General features: G+C 35.8%; 1 protein-coding gene across 10 annotated transcripts in view; it reads right to left on the bottom strand.

Annotated features, from left to right (window-relative positions):
• The window catches only part of PHC3 (polyhomeotic homolog 3), an 82,553-nt gene that overhangs the window by 22,242 nt on the left and 40,853 nt on the right, over positions 1 to 19,458 (bottom strand). For 9 of the 10 annotated variants that reach the window (XM_025288366.3, XM_025288341.3, XM_025288337.3 and 6 more), the window contains 5 exons: positions 15,895 to 16,766; positions 15,559 to 15,606; positions 11,419 to 11,572; positions 6,216 to 6,466; positions 2,792 to 2,951 (listed from right to left, as the gene is read on the bottom strand). In XM_025288366.3, the coding sequence (XP_025144151.1) occupies positions 2,792 to 2,951; positions 6,216 to 6,466; positions 11,419 to 11,572; positions 15,559 to 15,606; positions 15,895 to 16,766 (1,485 nt within the window). The remainder of the gene's footprint in view (positions 1 to 2,791; positions 2,952 to 6,215; positions 6,467 to 11,418; positions 11,573 to 15,558; positions 15,607 to 15,894; positions 16,767 to 19,458) is intronic. The other variant, XM_006057457.4, reaches the window with a different exon arrangement.

Here is a 19,458-nt window from a genome sequence, read left to right as displayed (position 1 = left end):
TAATTCACCTAATACCTAGCATATGCTGCTTCTTAGTTATCTTTCTGTTGTAGAGATTGCTACTTTCTACTAGATGAAACCCCCCACCCCCATCACTTCATGGGAAATAGATGGAGAAACAGTGGAAAAAGCATCAGACTTTATTTTTTTGGGCTCCAAAATCACTGCAGATGGTGACTGCAGCCATGAAATTAAAAGATGCTGACTCCTTGGAAGGAAAGTTATGACCAACCTAGATAGCATATTCAAAAGCAGAGACATTACTTTGTCAACAAAGGTCTGTCTAGTCAAGGCTATGTTTTTCCACTGGTCATGTATGGATGCGAGAGTTGGACTGTGAAGAAAGCTGAGCGCCGAAGAATTGATGCTTTTGAACTGTGGTGTTGGTCAAGACTCTTGAGAGTCCCTTGGACTGCAAGGAGATCCAACCAGTCCATTCTGAAGGAGATCAGCCCTGGGTGTTCTTTGGAAGGAATGATGCTAAAGCTGAAACTGCAGTACTTTGGCCACCTCATGCGAAGAGTTGACTCACTGGAAAAGACTCTGATGCTGGGAGGGATTGGGGGCAGGAGGAAAAGGGGATGACAGAGGATGAGATGGCTGGATGGTATCACCAACTCGATGGAGGTGAGTTTGAGTGAACTCCGGGAGATGGTGATGGGACAGGGAGGCCTGGCATGCTGCAATTCATGGGTTCGCAAAGAGTCGGACACGACTGAGCGACTGAACTGAACTGAACTAGATCAAAAGCTCCTTGACGTTCTAGCACAGTCCACCGTATGTTTTATACGTATTATATTATAAACCATGAGCATCACAAAGTATGCTGTGAAGTTTCCTAGGCAGTTTTCCATTTTTCTCCAATATGCACACACAAGAGGGCACATTATATAGCTTATCAGCCTAGAAAACTTTTGTTTATACTTATATAGGCAAGAAAAAAAAAATCCCTGTACATTTGTCTTTACTACGCTTCATCTCAAATGAAAAATTCTCAGATAAATAGTATGCATAACTATAATAAAAGCAAGTACTCAGGAATTAAATGAAATTAAATTCCTAACAACAAAAGGCTTCCCTGGTGGCTCAGTTGGTAAAGAATCCTGCCTGTGACACAGGAGACCCAGTTTCAGTCCCTGGGTGTAGAAGATCCCCTGGAGAAGGGAATGGCAACCCTCTTCAATATTCTTGCCTGGAGAATCCCATGGACAGACGAGTCTGGACAGACAGTCCGTGGGGTCGCAATGAGTCGGACACAACTGAGTGATTACCTCTTTACTCCTAAACCACCACTGGGCACTTTCTGAACCCTGATTTGAACAAAATAACTATAAAAGGACATTTATACAATTTAAGTAATTATACAATTGAGGAAATCTGAATATGAACCAGGTACTAGATGACAAAGAATTATTATTAATATTGTTTTGGGTAACACAGCATTAAAATGTACATTTTATAGATGCACACTGAAGTATGTACTAGTAAAATACAACAAGAACTATGATTTGGTTTTAAACAGAGGAAGAAAGGAAGAAAAGGGAAAGAGAAAAAGCAATAGAGAAAAAGAGAAGGGGAAATGTAGGAGGAAAAAAACAAAGGGTTGCATGAAGCTAACTTCGCAAAATAATGTTTAAAACTGGGTAATAATATTGAGTCTGGGTGAGCTGAGATTCATTTTACATTTCTAATTTTATGTTTGAAATGTTTCACATTTAACATTCTTTTAAATAAAAAAATCAGACTGAACTCAACATAAGTTAGCAATAAAAAATTTTATACTTCTATCAGTTCTTTGCTATTCAAATAACAAGTAAAACAGTGATAAATACATTGCAACAGTCCATATGTTACCAATAATGACAGAGATGCCTTCCTCTTAATTAGGAATACTGTGAGCCAAGTCAATATCTATTTTGCTTACCAGCATGCTATTTTACTTAATTTAGCAAAGTACAGGCACACAGTATATATTCAGTAAACATTTACAAAGTGAATAAATTTAGATGAAATACACTAATATATTGAGGATAATTACTTAGACACAGATATTAATTAATTCACAATTGTAGAGCCCCGACCATACTACACGCTATTTAATTGAACAGCATCTACTGCAAAGCCATGATCAGAATCAATAAAAAACATCATTTTTGCATTTGTGTGTTTTCCTGAAGTCATTTTGCGTACCACTCTAATATATATATATTTATATATATATATTATATATATATATTAATGAAATATTCACTGGTAGAATAAGGCCTATTAAAAAAAAAAGATTCTTTGACACTGAGAAGATTTAGTGGTATTTTCCTCCTTGAACAAATTTAATCATCTTTTGATTGAAGACTTAACAAAACTGTTAATACCCACCTGATATCAAAGAATACATAAGAATACATAAAATCTAAAACCAAACAACCAAGAAGCTCTGAATTTTTAAACAAGCTCAGTAAAATAGTCATTTACTAAAGTCTGTTTAAAGAAGAAAACTGGCTGTTTTGATCCTAAAATTTTGAACTGCTTTCATATATAACGGAAATTTTCCCACTCACATCCCTTCAAAGGTCAAAATGGTATTATAAAAATTAACACCAATCTTGTTATTTTAATTACATGGCCATTTAGAGTCTGGTTCGAGTTCCCATTATTTTAGTCAAATAATGCATTATATGAGAATAAAAGTAAATACTTCCAAGGGAAAAATCTGTGTATGATAAAAATCCATGTTCTGATTCAAGCAATAAATGCCAAAGTTAAAGAGTATCTTAAAGAAAAATCCACAAACCTTCAGCAATCATGTCTTCCATCTCTGTGTCAGATGAATTATCTGCATGCTTTGCATTATTCTGTAGCTCTGGCTGAACACACACAGAATTTATCACCTGATTATCCAAAACAGGCCTTCTTTTCACAGGCTGTTCAATCAGCAAAGATGAACGACTCACCTTTAAAAGACAGAACAAAATGAAATGATCTTTTTAAAGACCTTCAGAAATAATTTAGTTTAAAAGTCTCTTGAAATCAGTAGGATCTGTGATAATTTACTTGTACAACTGATCAGATCCATTCATTTGTTTCTTGAGAAAAGGTTATGTTCAGGTTGCCTAAACACTTTATATTACAGCTCATGAGCAGTATGACCACAGTCCCAGTCAAATGGAACCAAGGGTCTATGTTTAGGTGGGTAAGCTAAAAAAAATCTTTAAAAAAAATCAGTAATAAATTGTGATTATTAAGTACCTTTACCTTTTTCTGCAACAACCTTTAAGATTGATTTTTCATGCACAAAACTTTTTATTTATAGGATTCTTTCCTCAGGACAGATTGTTACTGTATTTTAAAGATAAGGGAACTAATATTCAAAGTGTGCAGGTGATTTCTTTGTAACAGCAGAAACAGGACTAGAACTCAAGTCTTCTGACTCCTAGTTAAATAACCTAATCACAAAGAGAAACGAAAAATTCCTCAAACATTAACATAAAAATCAACAAAAATATAGTCACTTATGTTCAGTACACCAATTTAAGTCATGAAAACTACTTACTTTAGAAATGCTTTCAGCAAAAATAATCTACACCAAAAGTATATACTGATTTACTAGTGAACCCTCACCTAATCTTAAAAAACAGAACCTTTGATTCTATTTGAGAATGCTGGTCAAGTCTCCAACATTTTCCATACATAGTGAATAGCAGCTTATTGGAACCTTTTACATGTTACCCTGGAGAATAATCACCCATAAACTTTTGGCCTCACTTGCAGGGATCGAACCCAGCCCCTGCAGTGAAAGCACCAAGTCTTAGCCACTGGATCACCAGGGAATTCTCAACCCATAACCTTTTAAATTGTGTTTATTTCAGTTTGTATATGTAATTATGTCTCAAGTAAAATTAGTGGAAATTATTGATGAAAAAACCACTATTGAGTGCTGATAAGAGTATACACTTAGGGTATATGAATAAATTTAAATACTCTTCCAGAAAATTATTTGCCAATATATATCAAGAGTCTTATGAATACATATGTAATGTGATCTAACACCTATACTTCTGGGAATTTATGCTAAAGAAATAATATTTCAAATGTGGTTACATACAAGGATATTCCTTTGAACAGCAAAAAAAAAAAAAAAAAAAAAGGAAACCTAAATGTCCAACAGTATAGATGTCCCTCAGTATCTGCAGGGGATTGATTCCAGGACTCCACAGGGTACAAAAAAACACAGATGCTCAAGTCCCTTATGTAAAAATGGAGCATTATTTGCATATAACCTATGCACATTCTGCCATATGGTTTAAATCAGCAGGAATACTGGAATGGGTTGCCATTTCCTTCTCCAAGGGATCTTCCCAACCCAGGGATTGAACCCAAGTCCCCTGTATTGCAGGCAGATTCTTTACCATTTGAATCACCAGGGAAGCCCTTTAAATCATCTCTAGATTACTGATAATACTGAAAACAATGTAAATATGAAGTAAATAGCTGCCTGTGCATGATAAATTCAAGTTTTACTATTTGGAATTTTCTAGATTTCTTTTTTTTCCCCCTAGATTCTTGATCTACAATTGGGTTGATCCTCAGTGTGAAACCTGTGGATATTGGGGGGCGGGGGGGGGGGGGGGTGGTAACTGTAATTGAAAGATTATATAAATTATGACTGTCCAGAAAGTGAAATATTAGGTAACCTTTCAAAACATTTCCAAGGTAGTATTAATCAAATGAGAAAATAAATGTTCAAGCTATACTAAGCAAAAGAAGCTGGTCTGTAAGGAATTCCCTGGCGGTCCAGTGGTTAGGATCCTGCACTTTCAATGCCAAGGACCCAAGTTCAATCTCTGGTTGGGGAACTAAGATCTCACAAGAGGTAAGAAGAAAGGTGTGGTCAAAAAAAAATTTTTTAATAAAAAAAAAAATCTGAACTGTATATACAATTATAGTCCTGATCATATGAAAATATATATTAAAATACATTTTGTGGTATTACTATTTGCTCTGTACATTTTCTAAATTTTCAGTGAAAAAACAATAAATATTACTACATAGAACAGTTACACACATTTAGTCTTCACAATAACCCTAAGAGCAAAGTATCATCTCCATTTGCTGTATGAGCAAATGAATTTCAAAAAGGTTGAGTGGCCTGACAAAGGTTACACATTCAGTATATGGCAGAGCCAGGATCCAATCTCTGAGACCATGGAGAAAAGACTGTTTCTCCACTCACTATATTGGAGGTTCTTAGATCCAAGTTTGGTTCTTAGATCCTACACACAGTAAACTGCAAACAAAGGCATCTGGCTACAGTCAGCTATCACTGTGCAATCATAACACCCTACCTGTGAATCTGAAAAATCAGATGCTTCAACGGGCTTCAAAATACGTAATTTTGTTTTCTCGTGTCTTTATTTGGGGCTTTGATTTTGGCCACTTGTCTTGGCGTATTTCCTAAGGAAAAATGCTCATTTCTAGACACAACATGTAATGTAGCCAACATAGCTGTAATGTATAGCTAGTCTCAAATCAAATTACTTTTAGTGATAGGATACAGCATCTCAATTCTGATGTGTACATTTTGAAGCATTTTTAAAATCTGATTGAAGCCTGAGATTTAAAAAATAATGAGAAAATCTATTTGCTAATTAAAAACCATCAACTGGATAACTTCAGATGTATAAGATCATTGGGAAGTTACTATTTTCTGTATCCAAGTTAAAGTTCTCAAGTACCACATTATACAAGAAACACCTTTTAAAAGAAAATAATACAGTTCTGGTGTCATTTCGATCCCCTTAAAGGGGAAAAAGTGAAAGTTTCCTTCAGAGTGAACACTTAATTGCCTTCTCTAAAAATTATAAAACTAATATCCTTATACCCTGAAATTGTTTGCTTCCATCTTATACATCTAAATAGCTAGCATAAAATTCTAGAACTATTGATATACATGGAAACATATAAAGGACAGACAGAAAGAAATTCTCTAATTTTTTTTTTTTTTTTATCCCATGGTCTGTGGTCCTCCAGGCTCCTCTGTCCGTGGGATTTCCCAGGCAAGAATACTGGAGTGGACTGCCATTTCCCTCTCCAGGGAAATTAATAACTTTTGAAGTAAGTTTTTTATTAGAGAAAATACATTAGAGACCAACAGATCATACATTTTAAAATTATGCTACGTGAATAATTTTGAAAATGCAAATTTGCTTGCTACTTACAGGAAATGGCTCCAATCCCTCCTGAATCACAAAACCTTCAATAACATGGGTCAAGATCTGTGGCTTAACAATAGCCTGTGGAGGTTTGTTTTCAACACTAGGTACACTACTGGGCATAGATGTACTATTACTTCTTGTGGTAGCAGCTGGAAGTAAGAGCGGAGGTGGAGGAACAGAAACATGTGAAGGATCTGAAGGAGATTTAATTACTGAAGCACTGACTGATGCCACTGCAGGTAATTCTACTTGCTCTGGGGAAAAAAAAAAAAAAAAAAGTCACTTTAAATCTGTACCATTCTGCCCAGGCAAATATGAAAGAAAACTGGAGAACATTAATAACAGTAACAGTTAATGTCTTATGTTTTAAAACAAAATTCTGAGACCCTTATATTTATTATCTCATCTCTCCACAATTCATGCTAAGTCACTTCAATAGTATCTGACTCTTTGAGACCCTATGGACTGTAGCCCACCAGGCTTCTCTGTCCATGGGATTCTCCAGCTAATACCAGAGTGGGTTGCCATTTCCTCCTCCAGGAGATCTTCCCAAGCCAGGGATCAAACCTGTACCTCTTGTGTCTCCTGCATTGGCAGGTGGGTTCCTTACCAGTAGCACTACCTGGGAATCTCCACAATAACCTTATGAGATATTTACTACTATCCCCATTTACAGTGCAAGGCAGCAACTTGTTCAAAGTTAGCATTCCAACTTTGGTTAAAAAAAACTGTCCCATAAGACATGAAAATGTTTTAGAATGTCAACTTAAGAACAATTATTTTTAAATTTTTTTTAATTTTAAGCTACAGTTATTAAATTTCCTATGTTTCTATTCATATATTCCAAATGGTACTAGGGAGGGGAGAATATGCTTAAGAAAAAAAGATCATGAAATCAATAGAGTAAGTAGAAATTATAATTAATTATACAGGGCATTACCTTTATTTTAAGTAATCCACAACCATGCACAAATGTTCTTTGCTGTTGCTATTTTTAACAAATCTTCAATGACATTGTACACGTCAGTTTGTAGGAACACTGTAGTACCAAGCAATTGCAAAATGTTGGGCTAGTTCACTTTGATTTTTCCCAGGCAAGCTCTGGGGACCACAATAACAGCCTACGACAGAGACTTTACCTACCCATTTGTTAGCACTGAACCTTTACTAAGCTGTACCAAAATGGAGAGTGGAACCAGGTGACAGCCAGGAATATCAATGAGTACGACAGCTGAGAGAAGTAACAACAACAAAAAACAGGGCATATGTTAAAGATAATACCACTACTTACTGAGCACTTATGTGCCAGCACTTATATGTATAAATGTCTTACACGTTGTAACACATTTAATCCTAACTAGCCTATGGGTGCTGCTGCTGCTGCTAAGTCACTTCAGTCGTGTCCGACTCTGTGCGACCCCATAGACAGCAGGCCACCGGGCTCCTCTGTCCCTGGGATTCTCCAGGCAAGAACACTGGAGTGGGTTGCCATTTCCTTCTCCAATGCATGCATGCATGCTAAGTCACTTCAGTCGTGTCTAACTCTGTGCGACTCCATGGACAGCAGCCCACCAGGCTCCTCTGTCCCCGGGATTCTCTAGGCAAGAATACTGGAGTGGGTTGCCATTTCCTTCTCCAAGCCTATGGGTAAGTACTGTTACTATCTCCATTTTATAGATGCGGTAAAAAAAAAAAAAGAGAGACAAAGATTAACTTGCCTAAAGACATACAGCTAGTAAGTAGTGGAGCTGGGTTACTAACAGAGACAATGCTTTTAACTCCTATGGTAACTCCTCTCCACCATCAGTATGAAAACAATTGATATCACTATCAAAGATGGTCAAACATAGCCCAGTTAGGTACAGAAGAAAGAAAAATCCCTATTGAAGAAAAATTTCAGAGACTTCTTTGGTGGTCCAGTGGTTAAGAATCCACCTGCCATTGCTGGGGACACAGGTTTGATCCGTGGCCCAGAAAGACCTCACATGCTGCAGGGCAACTAAGCCTGTGCACCACAACTACTGAGCCTGAGCATCTTAGTCAATGCTCTGCAACAAGAGAAGCCACTGCAATGAGAAGTCCTTGTAACACAACAAAGAGTAGCCCCCACTCGCCACAACTCTAGAGGAAGCCCATATGCAGCAATGAAACCCCAGCACAGCCAAAGATAAATAGATAAAAGTTTCCACTAATGAAACAGTGCAGTGATAACTGGTAGTGTCAGATAAGGAAAAGCTAATGGTTCACACCTAGTAACTTTGATGTAATTAATATTACTATATAGCTTATTTATCACAGCAATATTATATCCATAAATTAACCTTTTCCACCAAATAATCCACCAGGATAAACTGTACTAGAAAACCTATTTAAAGTCACACAATCCCTCATTAAAAACTAAAAGTCAGCAGGAAATACTGATTTGCTTATTTCCAGGAACAAATACACAATTGTACACATGTATTACAAGACTGAGAAACTCCATAAAAATCCTATCCCACATATCTAATTTTCACGTATACTCCTAGAGAAAAAGGGATAAAAGGTAATTCTGAACAGGAACTGAAAAGCAACTTTTCTGCTGGAAGGGATATACAAATCTATGGAGTTGAAAAATAAGAAAAATTTAATGTCCCCTTACAGATTTATAGGTACTGCATTAAGTATAATGTTGTTTATTCAGAAAATACTGCTTGGTATGTATGTTCTGATTTTTGGATCATACATACAAATAGACCTAAGTTTTGTTCAAAATTTATGAGTTACTGACTTTATGAAGAATGTAATAGCTTTTACATGCCAGTTCATAATCAGCTGTTAAAATAAAAAACACAACACAGTAAAACAAACACAATTATTATCCTCTCTAGATTTAAGACAACTGTGAATCGAGAAACCCCAAGTTAACTGATAAAGACTTTGCCACAAGTTACTCTGCCTATTTGTAGTTTCATTTCCTGGGGAAACCAATGAGTTTGTTCTCCTTTTTTATAGATGCTTTTCATTTCATTTACTTATTTTTGGCTGCACTGGGTCTTTGCTGCTTTGCGTGGCCTTCTCTAGTTGTGATAAGTGCAAGTTTTCTTTGCGGTGGATTCTCTTATTGTGAAGCACAGGCTCTAGGTGCGAGGGCTTCATTAGTTGTGGCTCCCAGTCTCGCGAGCCCAGCCTCGGCAGCTGCGGTGCACAGGCTCAGTTGCTCCACCGTACGTGGCATCTTCCTCGATTGAGGACGGAACCCGTGTCTCCTACGTTGGCAGGTGGATTCTTATCCACTGTGCCACCAGGGAAGTCCTTTATGGGTGCTTTAAGAATTCTTACAGACTTATGAAGACTCAATCCTGGTGGAAACAAGTCCTTCTATTTTTATAGGTTAGTTTATTATATGATTTGATGAGCAACCTATACTTGCTTTTCCCTCTCATATACTACAGAAAAGTAGTTAAGCATGAAGAAAATTAAAGGATTATTCAAAAATTTATAGTTTACTGAAACAATTTAGCCAGAGGAATATGCCTGCCAGGATCTCAGATTATATTTCTAAGGAAATAATGTGAAGGTATCGTCGAGGTTCAATACTTCAAAAGTATTTAAATTTTCTTGAGTACCATTAGTAATGCTTATTAGGCAATTAAATCACAGTCACAATGCAGGGTTAGTATCCAATTAAATATATATTTCTGCCTTTAAATCAAAACTCCCAAGATATCTGCAGCAACATGAATCCATTTTCAGTGTACAAAAACTACAAAGATTTAGTACTATAGGTAAGTTTTCTTAGATCTCTATCTTTTGAGGTATTATTTTGAATAAGCAAAGGCAATGATATTGAATTTGTCTTAAATATTTTTCATAATTTTATTGACTAAATGTTTTCTGTTTTTCAGGAAGGAGAAAAAGTTGGAGTAAAATTGGTGTTCTAGCTCCTTGCTTTCTGGAGACTCACATTGGCAGTAAGAATAAAACCTAGAAAGAAGCAAGGGTTAGAGATGCGGCACGCTGAAGAAGGAGAGGCTGTCAACGCCCCATTATAGTTTGTTTCCATGCCTGATAACATTGGTTCCTCTCAACTAAACGTGATCATGAAGGCAATGAGATATTCAATAGGACAGTATACTTACAACAAAGCCCGAATCAAGATTAGCATTATCTGAGTGAGGGGTCGGTAAACATTTTTATAAAAGACATATGGTCTCTGCAATGACCCCTCTTTGCTGTAGTAGTATAAAGGTAGCCATAGATAATATCTGAACAAACGAACGTGGTTATGTTGCATACAACTTTATTTATGGACTATGAAAATTGAATTTCATATAATCTTCACATGACATGAATTAACTCTTCCTTTGATTTTTTTTCCCCAAACATTTAAAAATTTTAGAACTATCCTTTGCTCATGGGCCATACCAAAACATGTAGCAGAAAGATCTGAAGCATGAGCTATCATTTGCCACGCCCTGATCTAAATAAAATATTCAAAATTAAAAAAAAAAACCAACACCCAACCCAGAACACATCTTTTTTAGGACTCAGATACTGGGCTATACATCATAATGTTTTAGTGAAGTACCTAGGATTAGATACTGGGCTATACATCATAATGTTTTAGTGAAGTACCTAGGATTCACAATCACTTTGATAATGTGCAGAGAACAGAGAGGATTAACTTGAACTCATAAGTAGTTCTAAAGTAGTGAATAAGAATTTGAAGGTGTTAGGAATTTTTTAATCCATGTCTCTAGTAAGAATTAGTGTGGCTTAATTTAAGTACTGTCCAGGAAGCAACACTTTTAAAAGCATTTACTCAATCTGAATCACAAGCAATTATGAGGAATGTCAGACATGACTTCAAATGTTTTGTGATTTTTGGACAGTGTAATTGAAATTTTCTAATAGAATTTTGCTTTGTTCTAATTTTTATGCTAGAAATAGCTTGACAAATAAATCTGAATGAGCATATGAAACACATCTGTACAAACTACAAAAACTTCAAAGGCTGAAATGTGTTTTTGATTTGGGCAGTTCCTCATCAATTGCTCTAATTGTTTCTCATCAAAAAAAACTCTTGAATTCTAATCTATGTTTTGCTGCAATTTATTATATAACAAATTAGTTTAAAATCATCTCCGGTGGAAAAAGAATGAACTCTTCCCATTACTAACATTTGCCTAACAGAAATTTCCCCCAAATTTAGGCACCTCCTCACCTAACAAGGGATGTTCAGAAGTCAAATCTTCTCCTCTCCCCACAGTTATAGCTGCTGGAGACAGCGTGGGTGGTGGCGGCGTTCTATCCATCCGGACACAGTCTTCTGACTCTTCTGGCATTTCTTCCTCACAGACATCTTCTACTTGATAAACCTACGATGACAAACCACACTGCCTAAAAATGTTTGTAAGATGCATTTAATAAGGTGTTCCTAATTAACAAAATAAATTCTGTTTTAAAATGTAAAAGACAAAATGACTATTTGATCGATTGAAAGAGAAGCTTTAAAATCATTCAAATGAAGTTTTTCATAATACTTGACAATTCATAATACCTGATGATATTTCACTGGAAGCAAGTTGTGGATCAGTACCTAAGTTATAAATCACTAAGGTTTTCCCAAAAGGTGATAGTTGAATCAGGAATTACTTTAAATTTTGTTAATTTTTTAAAATGTTTTGAATTTATACACTCAAATAACTATTTGGGGAGTTTACTAAAGTTTCTATTAACTTTCAATTGTCATAAATCAAAACAGATACTAATATTTTTCAAAGCATGTTAGGTGAATCTCCAGAATGACACATATTATATAAAGAAATGTACTGCCTAAATGATTATATCCCAAGCTCTTCTTTACTGTATTTATGTAAATCAAAGAGTGAATTTTGAAAAGTAATGCCTGAGAACCTACAAAATTATATGTAATTACATTTTCAATCTTCTAATCTACTCAAGAATCTAATGAATTTTTATAAGCTAATTATCAAGTAAACAGAAAATATCTGTCCCTGGAATCACACACACACACACACACACACACACACACACACACACACACACACACACACACACCCTCCATCCTAAACCATTTGACGTATTACTTGTAGTTCTTTAATATTTTTCCATACTTACAGCAGCAAGTTTTTACATTTCTAACTGCCTTGTTATCCAATGGTAAAGATAATATTTGAGGAAAACAGACTCAAAAGCACTCTGAGGAGGAACTTTATAATTAAAAAATATGGAACCTACTATTGATTTTTATTAAAATTAAGGCTGAATTTTCAATGTCCACTTGTACAGACTGACATGGGTATTTTAATTTGTCCTCATTTTTATTGAACCATTATTTTTGAAAGACAGGTTACTAAAAACAAAGCCACAAAGCAATTTACCCCCCTTCTTTTATGTACAAAGCTTATTACTTACATTTATAAAAGTGAGTTAAGATAACTTACCCAAAGTGATTAATATTTCTAATGTCATAATTAAAAAGTTTCAGTAACATTCACAAAAAATTTTTTAACAATACTGGTATCAAGTTTGATGATTTGAAATTAAAAATGATCAAGATTTCTGAAACCAGCATAAACCATGTGTGAGAAAAAGGACTACAAAGGCATATCTAACAACAGCAACAGAATTTAAAAACCAAAACAAACAAAAACTCCTAATTTTTCAACTCTATTAAGAGAAAAAAACTTCCCTTTTGTTTAAAAAATTTTAAATTCCTATTGTTACTGCTAATTTTATATAAATATAATATTCAGAGTTGTGATCTGAATCAGCTACTAAGTTGGCAACATTTTAAAAAAGTTATTTGCTCTCAACCCTGCATCTGAAAACCTGTTCCACCAAGAGAGAGTCCTTGCCTCGTGTTTGGATCCTCGGTAGTGAAAGCGGTCGTTGGTTATTGTACAATGCAAGAATGATAGCTGCTATTATCTGTTCATGATAAATTTTCTTAAATGATGATAATGTCCAATATAAGCAAAGTCATCCAAAAAAAAGTCCTGGGGGTTAAAGTAAAAACAAAAAAAAACTTCTAGTGAGGGGCATCTGCTGCAGTGGTCATTACCTTAATTTGGCAGAGTGGTGGGGATGTTGATGCATAGGTAATTACACAAGTAACAGTTTTATCAACTACACTAGTTCAGTTGTAACTATGCAGCATTCCTTTATTAGCTAATTACTCTTCTTACACAGGGCATCTTTTCCTTAAGTACTGAAAACTTTTTAATATTAATGCTGTCACAAGTTTTCAAACAGCTACTACAATAGCTTTTAAGGAATCAAAGATCATGGAGATCATGCACAGAATTCTGATTTAAAAAAAAAATAGGAAAAGAGTTTTAAAGGATTAAAAGAGGCAAATACAGATAGCATATTCTGAAATAATCCATCAAACAATCCTGTAAAATACTTTTCATTCCTTACAAGTAAACCTAACTATACATACTTAATTCTAAATCTCCCACGTGAAGCCAAAATAAAGAATAAAAGAAGTAGGCAAAAACAGACCTGTCAGACACCTGGTACCATCAACATAAAAAACGAAGTACAATAACTAAAAGACTGAATAAAGCAAAGAAGTGAAGGTTTTGCTCACAAGATCATTTGGAACCTGTATATTACAATTTCTCTTTAGTTCATAACTATTCTATAACTAACAATGGCTGCCAAACTTACCTCAAAGTACATCAGCCTCATCTGTCTCCCTTCCCTAAATAAACTGTGGAAAACATTTATTAGTTCTAAATTATCTACACTCATCATATCCTATTTATCATACCCAAATATCAATTAAAAATCTTTTAAAAAATACTGATTTTATTTTGAAAATTCACACTTATGTTTGAAAGTTTCACATCTATTATTTAGAAGTAAATACCTATTATTTCTCTTTACAAGTAAACAGCTCTCTACCTTTAAACATTTGAAACAACCTGGAAACTGTGAAGGAATGAGTAATTCATGAAGAAATCTGTTGTTAAAAAAATAGACTTGATAAAGGTAATAAAAGAAAAATACAGCAAGGTAATAACAGGCTATGGTACTCAAAAGTAAAACAAAAGTAACATGGAAACATATATAGCAAATATAACCATACCAGTGATAGCAAAGAAAACTACTCTTCTCATGAAAAAAATTCCAAAAATTAGGTAACATAAATTTTAAGGAAAAAACACAAAATTAATAGAGGGCAGAAATTAACAAGATCTTAGATTTTTAGCTTTAATTTAATGCAAGTGTTCTGTTTTTGATATTTCTATCCCCAAGAGTCCTCCAAGATTTGCCCTAACAAAAATAATTAGAAAAATAAAAGGCATAGAGAGGAACTTTATTTTTTACTTGTTAAAAGCCAATCCACTGAACTAGAAATTGAGAACATAAATTCAAATTAAGTTTGATTTCTTTGAAGGTACTGTACAGCTTAAAGACTGTGTTTTTATGTTACATTATCCATTGTAAACTCTTCAAAATCCATTAAAAGAAAATAATGAAATGCAAACTTATTTCTAGATGCCCACTGTTACCTTTGCCAAGTTCTGTTCTGAATAAAAGTGGAATTCAACCTCTTCATGCTTATTGGTCAGAATGACAAGAATGAAGAATCTATAAATTTGTATCCCGAGAATCAAAATGTTTTCCATTAAGGAACAAACTTTGAAACTCTTTTCCTTTCTGAGCTAATGGTTATTTGTATTTAAGTGATAAGATCTCTTCAGTGAAGGTTGATATAAATCTCCTTTGGGAAAATTGTTTTCCTCAGTTATAAATTTGATCATTCTAACATTTAGAGACCTTATTTCAATTTTATTATAAATTATTTTATAAATGTCCTTTATAGAATGTTTAAAAGACAATGTTTTTACAGAATAATTTTACAGAATAATTGCTTTCTGGGCAATATGTGCCATTTTTAGAGGTTTATTTTGATAAATTTTACCACAGTCTCAGTTATTCAAAACTTTTACTCCTCTCAGTGAATTTTTTTATTCTCAGTATTCAACTCATCCTTCTTAGCTTTTTAGATGAGAAATATTTCAAGTGTATGTTTTCCCTTAGTAGAAATTTAAAAATCAGAAGTTATAATTCTGAAAGATGGACTACAGTTAGTATCTGCAAAGTTGGATTCTTTCCTAGAATAACTTTTTTTTTTTTTTTTACAAAATTTTAATTATAAAATATAAGTTTACCAAAAAATTACATCATACAAGCATACCTCCACCTTGATGCAAAAGCCCCATAACGGCCTATAACTGCAGAATGCATACAACCAAAAAGGTTAGCTAGATAAACCATACGTTTAAGAACATACAAGCCAACAAAGGGATCTATGAAGGATAATCACCTTAAGAGAAAAAACTTTGTGCAGATGACACTGGTTCAAATGCATTCCCTTGGGGAAAAAAAATCAACTCTGTAAAGATAGCAGATGGATTTGTTTAAATAGTAATAAAATTAACGAGGGACTTTAATAACCATCACAAATTATCAAGCATGCAACCATACTACAACAAATGGCATTTTTTTTGGCCCATACAGCATGTATGTCAGACACTGACAGATGGAAATTTCAAGCTTTTTAAATTCATAGGCATTTAGATCTAAATGATAAAACACAACATGGGAGAAAACTGTTTACTTTCAGTTCAGCAAGAAAGTCAAAGAGCTTCCAAGGGCTTACCACTGGTGGATCAACGGGTGCTGGTGGTTGTACTTGTAGGTTTACCGCAACAGTCTGTGGAGGAGGAAGAGTCTGAAATGGCAACTGGACCAAAGCTTCTGCAGCTGGAAGCTCCTCTTCAGACACCAAAGCATTCTGCACCAAAACCTGACCCTGGGATAGAATTTCAGGCTGCACTTGTAAAGACTGCATAGACTGCAGGGGCAGTGGTGGAATCTGAGCTGGAGGTGATGTCGACATCTGTGGAGGGGTTGCAATTGGGATTGGAGAGGACTGCAGGGTTGAATACTGCTGGTGTGATGTTGGAGACACAATCTGCTGACCTGGGGACACCAAGGCGGACTGCTGAACTGGACCAATGTGTACAACAGGGGAAGCTGGAAGTGGAAGGTGGGATGGAAGATTCAGCTGTGCTGTAGGCTGCACCTGATTAGCAGTGGACTGCTGCAAGTTTGACCCTGGCTGGAGAGCTGATGACACAAGAGGGTGTGGCTGAATAAGTGCTTGTGGATGAATAATTATAGTAGGAGACTGACTTGGTGAATGAGGTGGAGGAGGAGACACCACTACAGACTGCTGTGCTGACTGTGACTGGCTAGGAGACAGTGCTAGAGGAGGGGGATGACTCTGAATTGGTGAACAATGCTGTGACTGGGCACTGCTGGGCGCTGGAGGCAGGCCGTGGTTTTGGAGTGGTATACAGTGCTGGGAGGGCGGTGGGTCTTGAGTTGGACTTTGAAGTGTGATTGGCTGAATTTGTTGTTGCTGCTGTTGTAGTATCAGCTGATGATGGGAAACTTTGGGAGGTGGTGAATGAAGAGGAATCTGCTGATGTTTTATTAGAGGATGAGGCTGAATTGGAGGATATGATGCTACAAGAGAAAAAAATGACAATTAGTCTTTATTTCAAAAACATTAAATTTTAAAATAAATCTAAAGGAGGAAAGTTTTCACATCAAGAATCTATAACAAGTCTTCCTAATAAGAATGATTTGAAAATGTAATGACAACTTTTCCTTGAAAAACTACGTAATGTCAAAAAATAAACGACACTGTGATAAGTTCCAAAAGAAAACTGCCTAAAACAACTGATATAAATCTGAATTTACACATGATTTATTCTTATTAAATTTTAAAGGTCATAAAATATTTCCAATAACTTTTAACAAAGTGTATCCACTTGAATCATTCTTTGGCAAGAAGAGCTTATTAACAAGTATAATATCTTTATATTATACTATGATAACTCTAAAATCATAAAATAAAGATTGCATCCTTTTTAATCCATGTCTAAACATTCTTCCAGCTAACAGTCAATTACTTAAAAGCTTTCAAAATAAATTCCCAAATTTAAACCAAGATAAACAGTTGGTACTATTTGATCCAGGAAAATTTTTGTATAAAAAGTTAATTCAGTTAAGCAAAACACGTTCGTAACTCCTACAACATGATTAAATGAAATTTAACCATGGTGAAACGAAATTTCAGAGGCCATTCCAAATCTAGGAGAGCACTAGTATTGCTTGCCGAAAAAATAATACCGTCAGTCATGCTGTCTAGATAAAGGATCTTGGTTTACTTCTCTTCTTACCCACACTCACAAAACCCTACAGTAATCTGTACAGTCAACAAAAACAAGACCAGGAGCTGACTGTGGCTCAGACCACGAACTCCTGATTGCCAAATTCAGACTGAAATTGAAGACAGTAGGGAAAACCACTAGACCATTCAGGTATGACCTAAATCAAATCCCTTATGATTATACAGTGGAGTGAGAAATAGATTTAAGGGCCTAGATCTGATAGATACAGTGCCTGATGAACTATGGACTGAGGTTCGTGACACTGTACAGGAGACAGGGATCAAGACCATCCCCATGGAAAAGATGCAAAAAAGCAAAATGGCTGTCTGGGGAGGCCATACAAATAGCTGTGAAAAGAAGAGAAGCGAAAAGCAAAGGAGAAAAGGAAAAATATAAGCATCTGAATGCAGAATTCCAAAGAATAGCAAGAAGAGATAAGAAAGCCCTCCTCAGCGATCAATGCAAAGAAAGAGAGGAAAACAACAGAATGGGAAAGACTAGAGATCTCTTCAAGAAAATTAGATAGCAAGGGAACATTTCATGCAAAGATGGGCTCGATAAAGGACAGAAATTGTACAAACCTAGCAGAAGATAAGAAGAGGTGGCAAAAATACACAGAAGAACTGTACAAAAAAGATCTTCACGACCAAGATAACCACGATGGTGTGATCACTCACCTAGAGCCAGACATCCTGGAATGTGAAGTCAAGTGGGCCTTAGAAAGCATTCACTACGAACAAACCTAGTGGAGCTGATGGAATTCCAGTAGAGCTATTTCAAATCCTGGAAGATGATGCTGTGAAAGTGCTGCACTCAATATGCCAGCAAATTTGGAAAACTCAGCAGTGGCCATAGGACTGGAAAAGGTCAGTTTTCATTCCAATCCCAAAGAAAGGCAATGCCAAAGAATGCTCAAACTACCGCACAATTGCACTCATCTCACACGCTAGTAAAGTAACGCTCAAAATTCTCCAAGCCAGGCTTCAGCAATATGTGAACCGTGACTTCCTGATGTTCAAGCTGGTTTTAGAAAAGGCAGAGGAACCAGAGATCCAACTGCCAACATCCGCTGGATCACGGAAAAAGCAAGAGAGTTCCAGAAAAACATCCATTTCTGCTTTATTGACTATGCCAAAGCCTTTGACTGTGTGGATCACAATAAACTGTGGAAAATTCTGAAAGAGATGGGAATACCAGACCACCTGACCTGCCTCTTGAGAAACCTGTATGCAGATCAGGAAGCAACAGTTAGAACTGGACATGGAACAACAGACTGGTTCCAAATAGGAAAAGGAGTATGTCAAGGCTGTATATTGTCACCCTGCTTATTTAACTTCTATGCAGAGTACATCATGAGAAACACTGGGCTGGAAGAAGCACAAGCTGGAATCAAGATTGCTGGGAGAAATATCAATAACCTCAGATATACAGATGACACCACCCTTATGGCAGAAAGTGAAGAGGAACTAAAAAGCCTCTTGATGAAGGTGAAAGAGGAGAGTGAAAAAGTTGGCTTAAAACTCAACATTCAGAAAATGAAGATTATGGCATCTGGTCCCATCACTTCATGGGAAATAGATGGGGAAACAGTGGAAACAGTGTCAGACTTTATTTTTCTGGGCTCCAAAATCACTGCAGATGGTGACTGCAGCCATGAAATTAAAAGACACTTACTCCTTGGAAGGAAAGTTATGACCAACCTAGATAGCATATTCAAAAGCAGAGACATTACTTCGCCAACAAAGTTCCGTCTAGTCAAGGCTATGGTTTTTCCTGTGGTCATGTATGGATGTGAGAGTTGGACTGTGAAGAAAGCTGAGCACCGAAGAATTGATGCTTTTGACCTGTGGTGTTGGAGAAGACTCTTGAGAGTCCCTTGGACTGCAAGGAGATCCAACCAGTCCATTCTGAAGGAGATCAGCCCTGGGATTTCTTTGGAAGGAATGATGCTAAAGCTGAAACTGCAGTACTTTGGCCACCTC

Source organism: Bubalus bubalis, chromosome 1, assembly GCF_019923935.1.
Source record: "Bubalus bubalis isolate 160015118507 breed Murrah chromosome 1, NDDB_SH_1, whole genome shotgun sequence".
In the NCBI taxonomy this organism is placed as follows: Eukaryota; Metazoa; Chordata; class Mammalia; order Artiodactyla; family Bovidae; genus Bubalus; species Bubalus bubalis.
The sequence above is the reverse complement of the archived record's forward strand: the minus strand, read 5'-3'. Positions and strand labels throughout refer to the sequence as shown.